Below are 13,761 nucleotides of genomic sequence, written 5' to 3' on the forward strand. Positions count from 1 at the left end.
ACACAAATACTAAATTATCGTGTTGAGTTAAAAATTGTCGGGTATAGCTTATATAAATAGCTTTTTAGATATACTTAATTTATACATGACCTCGTTTACTTACTAATTCATTGCCTTTTTCTAATTTTTGGAAAATTACTTTCGGGCATGATACTCAAGAATCCTGGTATGTTATGAAATATTCTCCCGGTATGTTGGCAAAATTTAGGGAATATTTCATAACATACCAGGAATCTTGAGTATCATGCCCGAAGGTAATTTTCCAAAAATTAGAAAAAGGCAATGAATTAGTAAGTAAACGAGGTCATGTATAAATTAAGTGTATCTAAAAAGTTGTTTATATAAGCTACACCCGACAATTTTTAACACACCACGATAATTTAGTATTTGTGTTTGGATTTTGAATACACGACATGATAAGGACGACACAATAATTTACATGTTCTTATAATGGGAAATTACAAAAACCGTTGTCTTATGTAAGAAAAAATTATTCCACCAAACCCTAAACCCTAAACCCTTAACCCTATAACCCTAGATCAAACAAAAATTAAAGGCGAAATATTCAAATTTGTCGACATTAAAATGACTCGTTTCGCTTTTGTAACGGATATAATGTCTATTTAAAAACTTAACAAATCCCGAATTTTTTATATAGAGTTATCGACTATATAGTTTGAAAGTAACCACTGAATGCACATATAGTATATGATTACAATGTAACAAATTAAAAGAAGACACTTGTAATTTATTTCATAAACAATTAGTGATATTTAAATATATATTTAATAATGTAAGTTTTAACATGTCAATTGTTCCTCTTGTTGCATGTCTTCGAAGCCTACAAAATCATTTATAGTCCTTGTGTTTGTCGAAAAAGTTGATATAATACGACAATGGTTTATTGAAAAAACACTTGTTTGTAGGTGTTACTACAATGATAAATTGTTGAAACCGTTGTCCAAGATTTTAAATAAACTATGCTACAAACCATTGTGTTTACATTTTTTTACAATGCAATATTGTTGAAACCATTGTCCTGAGTTTTAAATAAACCAAGAAACCAAATTCTTTTACTTTAAGAAAATTTCTATTTTTTTCAAAAAAAATATAAGTGGGAACACTGGTGAAAGAGGGGGAAAGTGTAAATAATTTTGACTAGCAATAAAGTAGTTTGACTAGCATTATTATACGTGATCATTGTCTGTCTGAAGTATCTATGTTTTATTATGCCTCTTTTATTGTCTCCTTCATACACCATTTCTTAACCATATATTTGTCTCAGTTTTTTGATGTCTGAAGTAATCCAGGGGAACTTCACTTTGCTGAACTCAAGTAAGTTTCTGCTGAATTCATATCAATTTGGGGATTTGGTGTTTATATCGATTTGGAGAACTTGAAATTAGGGTTCATATCTATTTGGAGAATTTTAATAAGGGTCCATATCGAGTTTTATGGAATATATATATTTGTGGAATTTGAGCAAAAGAATGGGTTTAAACTTGGTTGAGTAAAAATGGATAGATCTTGGTTGAAAGCAGATAGAAGAACACAGGAATTTAAACTTGGAGTGGATGAATTGTTAAATTTTGCATTTCTGAATGGGTTTAAAGAAAATAAAATTAGTTGTCCATGCTTAAGATGCGCTCATAGTAAATCTTGGAATGCTCAGACTGTTAAGGATCATCTTTATCAATATGGTATTGATCAAACCTATACGTGTTGGATATGGCATGGAGAGTCAAATTATGTACAGAGTCATGTAGTTTTTGAACAGGAAACTTCAGAATCATCCGTTGATCCTACAAACATGAGAATGGGGCAGGATATTATCGATGATGAGGATATTTCGTTAGATTCTTCTAATTTTATGAATCATGTTCAAGGTGAAAATGAACCACTTTATCCTGGATGCGAGAGTTTTACAAAAATGAGAGCTTTAGTCAAGTTGTATAATTTAAAAGCAAAACATGGTATTTCTGATAAATGCTTTTCCGATGTCCTTCTTTTGCTTGCATCAATGCTTCTGGAAGGCAACAATATGCCTTCATCTTTTGGTGAAGCCAAGAAAACCTTATGTACTTTAGGCATGGATTATGAAAAAATACATGCATGTCCGAATGATTGTCTCTTATACCGCGGTGAGAAGGACGAAGATGAGATGATTTGCCGAATATGTGGGGCATCTAGATGGAAGTTAAACAAGAAAGGAGAAGAATTGGAAGGGATCCCTGCTAAGGTTCTATGGTACTTTCCATTGATACCAAGATTGAGAAATTTGTTCAATACGGCTCAGATTGCAAAGGACATGACTTGGCATAAAACCGAGCGACAAAATGATGGTAAAATTAGACATCCGGCTGACTCAAAGACATGGAAGGATGTCAATCAAAGGTGGCCTGAGTTTGCTGTAGAGGCTAGGAACCTTCGGTTAGCTTTATCCTCCGATGGATTTAATCCTTTCCATGGACCAGGAAGTGATCACTCAACATGGCCTGTGTTGCTTTCAATTTACAACCTCCCACATTGGCTTTGTATGAAGAGAAAGTACATTATGCTAAGTCTATTGATATCCGGACCAAATCAGCCTGGAAATGATATTGATGTATACCTTCAACCACTTATAGAAGATTTGCAGAAATTGTGGCATGGGAAACAAGTTTATGATGCATTTAAGAAAGAGTCTTTCATACTAAGAGGAATTTTATTGTGGACAATTAGTGATTATCCAGCCTTAGGAAACTTGTCGGGTAACATCATTAAAGGATATAATGCTTGTGTAGTTTGTGTTGATAAAACAAAAGCTACCAGGTTGGCTACTTACAAAAAGACGGTGGTTATGAGACATCGTAGATGGCTGCCCAGAAATCATCCATATCGAAGGCAAAAATCAGCCTTTGATAACACCATGGAGAAGTTATCAGAACCTATTCCTTTAACTGGAGAGGAGGTGTTAGAAAGGGTACTACAACTAGCGGACCATGTTTATGGTAAGACACAAAACCAACCTCGGTGGAAAAAAGGGGAACCTCGACCAATTTGGAAAAATATGTCTATATTTTTTTAGCTTGAGTACTGGAAGTTTTTGCCAGTTCGCCATACCCTCGATGTGATGCATATAGAAAAAAATATATGCGAGGCTTTAACCGGTACATTGCTAAATATTCCCGGGAAGACAAAAGATAGAGAATCTGTTCGTATTGATTTGGCTGAAATGGGAATAAGAATGGAGCTGAGACCAAAAAATTCTGGAAAAAAAGAGAAGTTACCGATGGCATCTTGGAACTTATTGCATAAAGAAAAAAAGATTGTCTGCTCGTCCTTGATTGGCATGAAGTTAACTGATGGTTTTTGTTTGAACCTTAAGGGTATAGTATCAATGGACACTCTGCGACTTGTTGGAATGAAATCTCATGATTGTCATACAATGTTGCATCACTTGCTCCCCATCGCACTTCGGTCAGTACTTCAAAAATAGGTCAGGTGCATTATTATCAGGTTTTGCCTTTTTTTCAAGGCAATTTGTAGTAAAGTCATTGAGGTCGATAAATTAGAAAAAATGCAGTCTCAATTGGTGGAGACCTTATGCCAGCTAGAAAAGCACTTCCCCCCTTCCTTGTTTGATGTAATGATCCATCTCTCAGTTCATCTTGTAAGAGAAGTTGAGCATTGTGGTCCTATCTTCCTACGTTGGATGTATCCTTTCGAGAGATATATGAAGACGTTCAAGGGATATGTTCGAAACAGGGCTCATCCGGAAGGTTGCATCGCTGAGGCCTATATTGCAGAAGAGGCGGTTGAGTGTTTAGTTAATTTTGAAGAACCAACAGTTGGGTTACCGAGAAGGGCTAAGAACAAGGAGAAATACATACCCTTATCTGGTGCAACAATGATAAAGCCGAGCATCAAGGATTTGCACCAAGCACATCTGTGTCTTCTTCAAAACAGTAATGAATTGACCCCATATTTCAAGTAAGTTTCTTTATTTAGATTTCTGATTTTTCAGTAATAAATACATCTGTTTTTTGTTCCATGATTTTATGAACAAAAGCTGAAATTGATTTACTCACAGTGAACATATGGCCTTCTTGGTGGCAAGATATCCATTACATGAAAATGATGAAGAATGGCTTAAGAACAAGCAAAATGAAACATTCCCTAATTGGTTTCAAAAGAAGGTAATAGCTAGACAATAATTTTTTTCTAATTTAAAGAAATCAAGTAAATGTCTAATTGCTTTAGTATTTTATTTTTTGGACAGATTTTGTCAGAATTACTTGATGTGAAAAGTATGGTATCTAAGGAGGTAATGTGGCTTGCAGAAGGGCCTAACAAGTATGTCCCTACATTAAGTGGCTACAAAGTCAATGGTGTTACCTACAGCACAAAAGATCGTGATGATACGCGACAAGTTCAATGCAGCGGTGTTTGTGTTCATGCTGATACAATGCTCGTGCAGGATAAGGATAAGAACATTGAGCATATTTCACATACATTTTATGGAGTAATCACAAGTATTTGGGAGTTGGACTATAACCATTTTCGAGTCCCTATCTTTCGGTGCAATTGGGTAGATATGAACAAAGGGGTTACGATAGATGATTTAGGATATACAGTTGTTAATTTACACAAGTTAGGTTTTCTGAACGACCCTTTTGTGTTAGGTAAACATGTTAAGCAAGTTTGTTACATTGACGACTCTCTTGAAAAATTCTGGTCAGTTGTATTAAAATTACCAAACAAGTTCGATGATCAAAGTGACGATGAAAATGAGGGATCCGTAGAAATTGAACTTGAAAATGAGGTAGATGTCACCATGTTCCCAACTGTTGATGAAGTCGAGGAAGAAAATAGCAGTTACATGCGGGAGGAAGAAGAGATGATTCAACTTCCATAATTATATCAACTGATCAGATGTTGCCTATAAGTGCCTATGTTATCCCCTTTGCTTATAATTTGTACTAAATCAAATTTGGTTGGACAGTTTATTGTAAGATTTGTTTTGGCATTGTTCTTGAAGGATTTGGTTTGATTTTTATCCAAGAATTGTTATATGTAATTTGTACCTTTCAGTTAGGTTGAGAAGTTTTTTGTACATCTGGTTTGCCAACTTGTTGGAAGCATTTATTTGACAATGTTCTTAAAGCATTTGGTTTGCTTTTTGTCTAAAGATTTATGTTTTAGGCAATTTTTTTAAAACCCTCTGAAAATTAGACAACGTTTATTCATAAAAGTTATTGTAACATATTTTCTAATGCAGGTGATTCAGACAACGAGTAAGACACCATTGTCTGAAACTCTTTTACTCAACAGGGGTGATAAACTATTGTCTGTTATGCTTTGTTTCTAACATTGGTTTTTCTGCACTATTGTCTCAAATAAATTACACATTGGTACCGGAAAACCATTGTCTAAGTTGCACAACAGTCCTTAAAACCCATTGTGTAAAACCATAGAAAGCACACCAGTTTATTGTGACCTAAACAACACTTGTACCAATAGATGTCACACAATGAGGATAAATACAACCATTGTCTCATTGGAGCACAGGGGCACCATTTAGACAACAATTTCGAATAAGTTGAATCACCATTGTGTGAAACAGAATGATACAAGGCTTTTTGGTCAACTACCAATTAATCGTTGTCTGATTTTTTGAGACAATAGTTTTATTGGCCACCATTGTGTAATAGGTGTTGTCTGATTCAGTTTCTGGTGTAGTGTGAGGAGCTTGGAATGCTAACTTGCGACACCTATGTCTACTGCAACAAAGTTGGATGAAGATAAAAAGGGCAAGAGTGTAGATATCTCAAGCTACAGAGGAATGATTGGATCATTGCTTTACTTAACAACAAGTAGACCAGACATCATGTTTGCAACATGTCTATGTGCAAGATTTCAAGCCAATCCAAAAGAATCACATTTGATGGCTGTAAAGAGAATTTTCAAATAGTTGAAGGGGACTCCAAACTTGGGATTATGGTATCCTAAGGGAACTGGTTTTGAAGCTGTTGGCTACACAGATACAGATTTTGCTGGATGCAGGGTTGACAGAAAGAGTACCAGTGGAAGCTGTCAATTTCTTGGACAAAGTCTTGTATCCTGGTACAGCCAGAAATAACAATCTGTATCAACTTCTACAGCTGAAGCTAAATACATAGCTGCAGGAAGTTGTTGTGCTCAAGTGCTTTGGATTAGAAATCATCTAATGGATTATGGCCTAGTGTTACACAAAATTCCCATCATGTGTGACAATACTAGTGCTGTATCTATAGTAGCTAATCCAGTTAATCATTCTAGGACAAATCATATTGATGTGAGGTACCACTTTATTAGAGAACATGCTACTAATGGTGAACTCATTTTTGTACCAACAGAAAAACAATTAGCTGACATTTTTACTAAACCTTTGGATAAAGCAACTTTCACTAGACTTGTAGGTGAAATTGGAATGCTTAACTCTTCATCCTAAGGCAAGAACTCAGCTAATGTCTTGCAGCTGATTAAGATCCAGTAAATCAAAATTAATTTGATTAAATTGGTAATTAACTGAAATATGAATTATCAATATTTCAGAAATCTCTGCATATTTGTTTTTCAATTTCAAAATTAACTTGGAATTTTTCAAAATTCTAAGTAAACTGCTCAGTTGTTAATTTACATTCTTAATATATAAAATTAACACAAGGCAGAATTGCAATAAGCAAAAGTGTTTAGAAAACTGAGTTCTCGATAAGTATAAATTGACTTCTCGACAAGTCATTTTAGGATTTCTCAAGTGAGTCCTCGATAAGTCAATTTACTGACTTCTCGAGTGACTTCTCGATAGGCTTAAAATGATTTATCGATAAGTCCTTGTAGAGTCCTCTAGTAGTGTTCATTCACAGAGTTCTCTACAAGTACAATTTTTGACTTATCAATAATTCATAACTGAGATAATTTAAATTTATAAATTGTTTTGGTAAAATACTTTTGGAAAATTTATTGTAATTTTATTTTGAATTTATTCAAATAAAAGTTAGAATCAGTTCAGTCCACTTTTGGGACAAACCGGGTATTCATTTGACATTTCGATAAGTCAAGATTGAGTTCTATATAGGAGTAATTTAAAATGACTTCTCGACATGTACTTCACTTCTCAAAGTGACTTCTCGATAGACAAATTCCAAATGTCTATTTTTGAGTTCTCGACAAGTCATTTATTTTTATTATAAATACCAGACTTCTCGAATACATTTTTTTTGAATTTCTCAAAATTATAAGCAAACGGAATATTTATTAATTCATATCCTCAATATATGAACTTAATAAATAACAGACCAAAAGAAGCAGAAGTATGAAAAACTGAAATAATTTAATTCATAAATTATGTTCAGCAAAATACTTTTTACATACTTTGTCTATAATTACTCTGACTTACTGACACATTTACGTGCTTATATGCTATTTTTTTGTGGAAATATGTTATTCTAATGTAAGTAGACTGGTACATTATATCTGATGTTTTGAGAATGCTGATAATGGTTAAATTTATTTGACTGTATGCTGATAGGAGGAGTTACTTTTTCTGTAGGGAGTACTTGTTTATTTGCATGGGGAATAATTATCCTAAAAAGTGAACTAAGATTCTTGAGTACTTGTATGGAAAATAGTAACTAGTCATTTATAACTGTCAAGTATGCTTTTGTGATTATTACCCTTATTATCCGGGAAACTCAAGAGTCTCCTGGTTTCTATCTTTACTCCCTCTATAAATTAAAACGCTTCACTCTTTATCATTCATCACTACTCTTATTCTCAACAAACATCTAATTTCAAAACTCACCTCCTGTTTATCTCTCTCTTTCTCTCTCAAATTGATGCCCAAGTCTTCTACAGACTTATTAATGGAGTTTACCAGCCTTTCCATCATCTGGCTGATGACCAAATTTACTTTGATCCTTTCGGACTTCGGGTCCATCTCAGGGGGCTGTTTGCAACCCCTTTGGTATTCCACGTGAGATCTTTGACGAACTCTCGCGGGATGATCAAATCAGCATTCTTTTCTTTGAGATGAAAGTCTCTTTGGAGCTGGAGAGACGTGCAAGGGTAGCTGAGCAGCAACACCATGCTGCTCTGGAGTTGCAGGAGAGGATCATCTCTCTTGCACACTCCATGTCCAGAGCTTACCAGTGCAGGGTAAGGTTGTTGGAGGCCGAGAAGAAGGAGCCCAAATTAGAGTAGTTAGGATTAGGATTTACTTGATGTAATCTGAATCTTAATGTACTATGTGTTTAATATTAATGAAAATTCTCTTATTCTTTATCAATTTGTTTTTGTTGCTTGCTTGTTTATATCATGAATGCCTTGTGTTTACAAATTAATTAATTATTAGTTTTCCTGTCTTAATGCTTGCAAATGTATTTCTCAATGCTTATGCCTAATCAAAACTCCATATATGTTCAATGCATTACAGGTTCAACACAATTCACTCAGACAACAACATGAAATTCAAATTTTCAATCAACAGGGATTTATGTTAAAATACAGCTAAAACATCTATAAACCAAACTGCAGTTCTCCCAGATACAGCAACACAAACACAAACTCAAACACAATCCCACTCAGGTGACTCTCAAAAGAAACCTGTTTTATAAAAGGACAACAATTTCATAATGTTCTTCAGATTGTTTTGTTGTTTAAGAAGAGAAACCACAACAAACATGGAAAATTTATCAGTTTTTACTGAATATCCCATGAGTATTCCTAATGCACCTTCATGTGCAAAATAGTCTTTGTAACACCACCAAATCCGGGGTCGGGGATCCGGGTTGTCACGAGTTCCATTTCCCTTAATAACACCCAATCTTAATAATTAATCAACTACTCTGTACTGTGACCCCACAATAAACACACACACCACATGTTATAGTCTCAGAGATGAACATCCAAAAATAATCACAAGTCATTTTATTCCACAATTATCTGCCAATACACCTTAAAAGGTTTTCTGAATAAATTTACATTTTCTTTGCCATTATTACAATTCATAAGTATACATAAATCTGGTACATCAAAAGTTGAAGCCCAGTCTATTGGTAGTTCCCACCTTAGCTACAGCGACTTCAATGCCTATAGGAAGCTGCAGAACGTTTCCTATCAGCTCGCGAATTGGGAGCTTGGCCCTGTTCATCTTGTCTATCTGATGTTGTGTGATGAAAGAAGAAAGCAAGGGTGAGCAGCAAGCCCACCAAAATAGTATGTATAATAATTTACAATATATGAGCCTTCTCATAGTACTCATGAAAGTCTTGGTCAAAAGAAATGAACCAAGTTTGATATCTTAATGCGATGAAGTCGCAAAATATTCAGTATATATACATATATACTTTTCAAAATCTTGGAAGTCCTCTTCCATGCATAATATACACAGAGTTCCAGTGTATAACTGTATAAAAATATCGTTGCAAGGTGATCTCATATATCTAACCTTGTCTCAATGTTTTTCTGAAAATCTTTGTCATGCATAAGATAATCATTTACTAGATATAAGTTTAAAAGATGAAGTTACAAGATACTCCAATATACTTATATCTTTTCCAAATCCTACTTGAACTACCACCGTTCAAGTTATAATTAGTTTCAAAAGTTCATCACGTAGATGAGACTACAAGACCAGATTTGAATAGATTAAATCTTTAAAATATCATCAAAATAAAATGAAGTTACGAGATACTTCATTTGATGCAAACATCATTTTGAAAACTTGACCCTGCCAACACTCAACAATCGCCCAACCGTAGCCTTTCTATCGAAGTGCTCTGGGTAGTGTTGCAGAAATATCCAATTGGATGATGAACTCATTACGGGAGTTTGCTGCGCCAGGAAGACCACTTACGATGATCAGTCGTAGTAGTGCAACCCCACCATTTTCTACATGTAGAGGAGAACCTGTCGGATTTACTTGTCAACCGAACACTGAACTCCTAAGGAATGGACCGCCTTAGCGGAGCTTCCAGGCCATTTGTGCCAATATAATAAGGCTGGGCCGGCGCCACTCGACCACTTACGCCACTCCTAGTTCAGATGAAATCCATGACTCTGAAACGTAAAGCTCGTTCCCCCTTTCCCCAAGTAGAAACTTGTTGATACGGCTCCACCAAGAAGTCATATCTAGTTGGAAAGAAGAACTCACCGATATTTCCCAGGCGATGCCTGTTAATGGATTAACTTGTTCCAAGAATTTTACTTCCCGAGTGTTGGGTAAGTAATCGATTCATTTAACAAAACAACAACCTTGTTGTGAATATAAAACACACCACAGAGCCGGATCCCTCAGGTTTTGAGCGAGTATTTAAATCCCCTTCGAAAGGAGGATCTTAAATATAAAAATGCGTTTTGGGATCCGCTCTAACTTTTAAAAATCATTTTTGAAGACTCGCAAAACATTTTTAAGAATGTTTGGAGTGATGCTGATTTAACAAAATAAATCAGTCCCAATATATTAGAAAATATCTGAATATTATTATTTAAATAATATTTCCATAAAGAATAATCTTTATAAAAATAATTGAAGTAGAAGTTTTGAAACTTATACTTGAAATGAATATTAAATATCCAAAGATATACCTATACGAAAGTACTATCTTTATTTGAATAATCAAAAGTGAGTTTGATTATCGACACCTTATTCTTTAATAAAATAAAGAATATATCTCAGCAAATAATCAGAGTCATAGATCCTTAAATGAATATTCAAATAATATTCAATAAATAAAATAAGCTGAGTCATAAGCCCTCGAATGAATATTCGAAATAATATTCAATAAATAAATAAGCTGAGTCATAAGCCCTCGAATGAATATTCGAAATAATATTCAATAAATAAATAAGCTGAGTCATAAGCCCTCGAATGAATATTCGAAATAATATTCATTAAATAATAAGCTGAGTCATAATACCTCGAATGAATATTATAAATAATATTCATTAAATAAAATAAAGGACTCATACATCCTCAAATGAATATCCAAGTAATATTCAATAAATAATATAAAGGAGTCATAAGTCCTCGAATGAATATTCAAGATAATATTCATTAATAAAATAAAGTTATCGAATAAACCTTATTCGATTAATAGTTTTGAAAACTATAACCATATATATACATAAATATATATATATATAAAATCTACTCGGGATCCTCGACTCCCGGTTTTAGAAAATATTTTCACCTTTGGGTCCCTATACTAAGGGTATATGCAAATTACCGCTATTCTCTATCATAGGTATTATCGACTGAACCAACAGATATATATGGCAAGAATACGAAACAGGCATGCATATATATACCATATCAACATGCTTCAATATATTGCAAAATTTGCTAATTAACCAACATGCATCTATCACAAGATAATGCATATACATATATACATCACAACAACAGTATAACGGGTAGAAAACTTGCCTGAGCGACTGGGGGTGATAAAAGGCTCGGGACGAGTCCGGTAACCTATAAACAACAAGTAAGTTGGAATTAAACCAAAGTCACTTGTAAATCTATACTCTAACTACCTTAGACTCTAACGCTCGCTTTGCGCTTACTGATTCTCTTAAGTTACTCGAGTACCCTCGGCTCCACCATTTTTTATAATTTAACCATTACAAGTTTTAAGGCGATTCCTTCGCGAGTGTCTTACCAACTGCCTAACACTCTTACCATAATTGTTTCATACACTAATTAACCCTTTTTGGTCTTTAACCTATGTTTCAAAGTAAGGCGAGGGGAAAAGTTTCGTTCGCGAAACGCCGTTACTTAAAACGGTCGTTTCTCCTAAATCGTACATCGGAATCAAACGAACTACATATCAAAACGAAGCTCGTAACATGAACTATCTAAACATGGAAATGGTCATAATCTAGAAGGGAGTTCTTGGGTCCAAATGTTATGAACAAAAGCAGTCTAAAGTAAATCGGATATTACGACGGCTATGTTTACGCGATTACCAATGTTTAAACTACTCCAATTAACCACCAACCAACTCATAACCATCAATACAACAAAACTTCACCTAAACCATACCACATCCGTCCATAAACTCCAAGGTTTTCAACTCAAACAACCACAATCAAGACCTATGAACTATAATCAAGCTTCAATTACCAAAACACTTCCAAATCAAACCAAACTACTAATAATCACAATCCATGCTTCTCATTTCACAAAACCAACCATTAAACTTACGAATAAATAAAGTAAAGGCTATTTGAAGTTTATACCTTCCTTGGGAGGTGTTAAGTTGCTAGGAAGCCTTAGGGAGCCTCCTACAAGCTTGATCTTTCCAAAGAAATCAAGAACACAAAGTTAGGCTTTGAAGTTTCTAAAAGTCCGATTTAAAGAACTGTAAAAATGAGGGTCTTACCCTGATTATTTGGACGAGACTTGTGAACAAGAGTTGTAGGCCATCTCAATACCTTTCCAATGAGCTATAGAACACAATATTTGAGTGAGAAATGAAGGAGATACAGCAGTTTTAGTGTGCTGGTTCTGTTTTGGCCGAGAGCAATGGAAATGGGGGAGGAAATGCTTTTGCTTTCTTGTGTTGGTGGAATAATGTGGTGGATAATGATGGGTTGTCTTGATATTTTTCTAGGTTAATAATAAACAAAGGAGTTAGTGGAAGATGATCTCACCATTTGCCATGTGTTGGTGATTTGTGGTGAGATGAGATCATCCCTAGTTAACTATATAATTAACTAGCCATTCCTTCCTAACTATCACTTAATTTCTTGTTTGATCAACCATCCACTTGCCTTGCCACTTGCAAAGGTATTTACAAGAGTCGTTATTCATTTCTTTGTCCGGTTATCACTCATTCTCGTTGATCGTTTGGTTAAATACCTTAATGGTTTTATTGATAAAATCTTCTTCGTATTTTTAATACCTAAATTAACTCTCCTTTATAATCCTTGAATTTAAAATCCTTCATCTTAATATTAATTCCTTAAATCCCTTAATGTCTGGTGGAAATCTCGGGGAAAAATAAAAGTGCTCATTTTCAAAATCCGACAGCTTTTACAGACACTTATTTTCTTTATGGAATACTAATCCGATCTTAGAATTTCCGTAACAGTTTTCCTATATATCGTGGTCTGATAATTTTTCTTAATCAGCATTGTCAGCAAAAGTTACTATTCATCCGGGTTTCAAAAATCTCCAAAAATTGGGGTTATTACAGTCTTCACAGACTGAAAGGTTTGAGGGTAGTACTCCTGAGGGGGAGCTATCTAAATTCTCTCCAATTCAATTGGAGGTTCCTAAAAAAGGAACAACACACCTCATAACTCTAGCACAAGCTGCCTTAACATTCAAAGCTAGAAGTACAAATGCCTATGGCAATATCATGAGAAGGGCAAGTATATCACATTTATGTGCCAGTGTGTAGCAAGACACACAAGGGTTTGAGGCTGGTGTACATGATTGTAACCTAGTCAAATACCCTCCAATTCAGTTGGAGGTTCCCAATACAAGTGAAGAACAATAAACTATCAAAACCACAAAGCAATCTGTGAGTCAAACTGTGACCCTAGTCACATGTGTTCTTAATAATTAATTCACCTCACAACTTTAAGCTAATATTCTCTTTTCTGATGAAATGAGTATGATTAGACCTATATGGATTACCCCTAATCATGTGATCACAGACAACTCTTCTCAGCCACCTCTTATTTCTATAAGTCAAACACATCTGAGCCTTTCATGTGAGAATAAGAGAAAAG

General features: G+C 34.6%; 1 protein-coding gene across 1 annotated transcript; it reads left to right on the forward strand.

The window, feature by feature from the left end:
- Positions 1-1,516: 1,516 nt before the first annotated feature.
- LOC141703270 (uncharacterized) lies at positions 1,517-4,897 on the forward strand. Its single transcript, XM_074506834.1, has 5 exons — positions 1,517-2,962; positions 3,068-3,459; positions 3,529-3,972; positions 4,073-4,178; positions 4,262-4,897. Exons 1-5 carry the CDS (start codon positions 1,517-1,519, stop codon positions 4,895-4,897), a joined length of 3,024 nt encoding a protein of 1,007 aa, XP_074362935.1.
- Positions 4,898-13,761: the final 8,864 nt, after the last annotated feature.

Source organism: Apium graveolens, unplaced genomic scaffold (assembly GCF_009905375.1).
Source record: "Apium graveolens cultivar Ventura unplaced genomic scaffold, ASM990537v1 ctg6417, whole genome shotgun sequence".
NCBI lineage: Eukaryota > Viridiplantae > Streptophyta > Magnoliopsida > Apiales > Apiaceae > Apium > Apium graveolens.

Bases quoted from the DNA above. Each gene is read 5' to 3' on its own strand.
- LOC141703270 (XM_074506834.1), top strand. From the start codon at position 1,517: ATGGATAGATCTTGGTTGAAAGCAGATAGAAGAACACAGGAATTTAAA. The intron at 3,973-4,072 runs GTAAGTTTCTTT...ATTTACTCACAG, and splicing joins GAATTGACCCCATATTTCAA to TGAACATATGGCCTTCTTGG. The intron at 4,179-4,261 runs GTAATAGCTAGA...TTTTTTGGACAG, and splicing joins CTAATTGGTTTCAAAAGAAG to ATTTTGTCAGAATTACTTGA.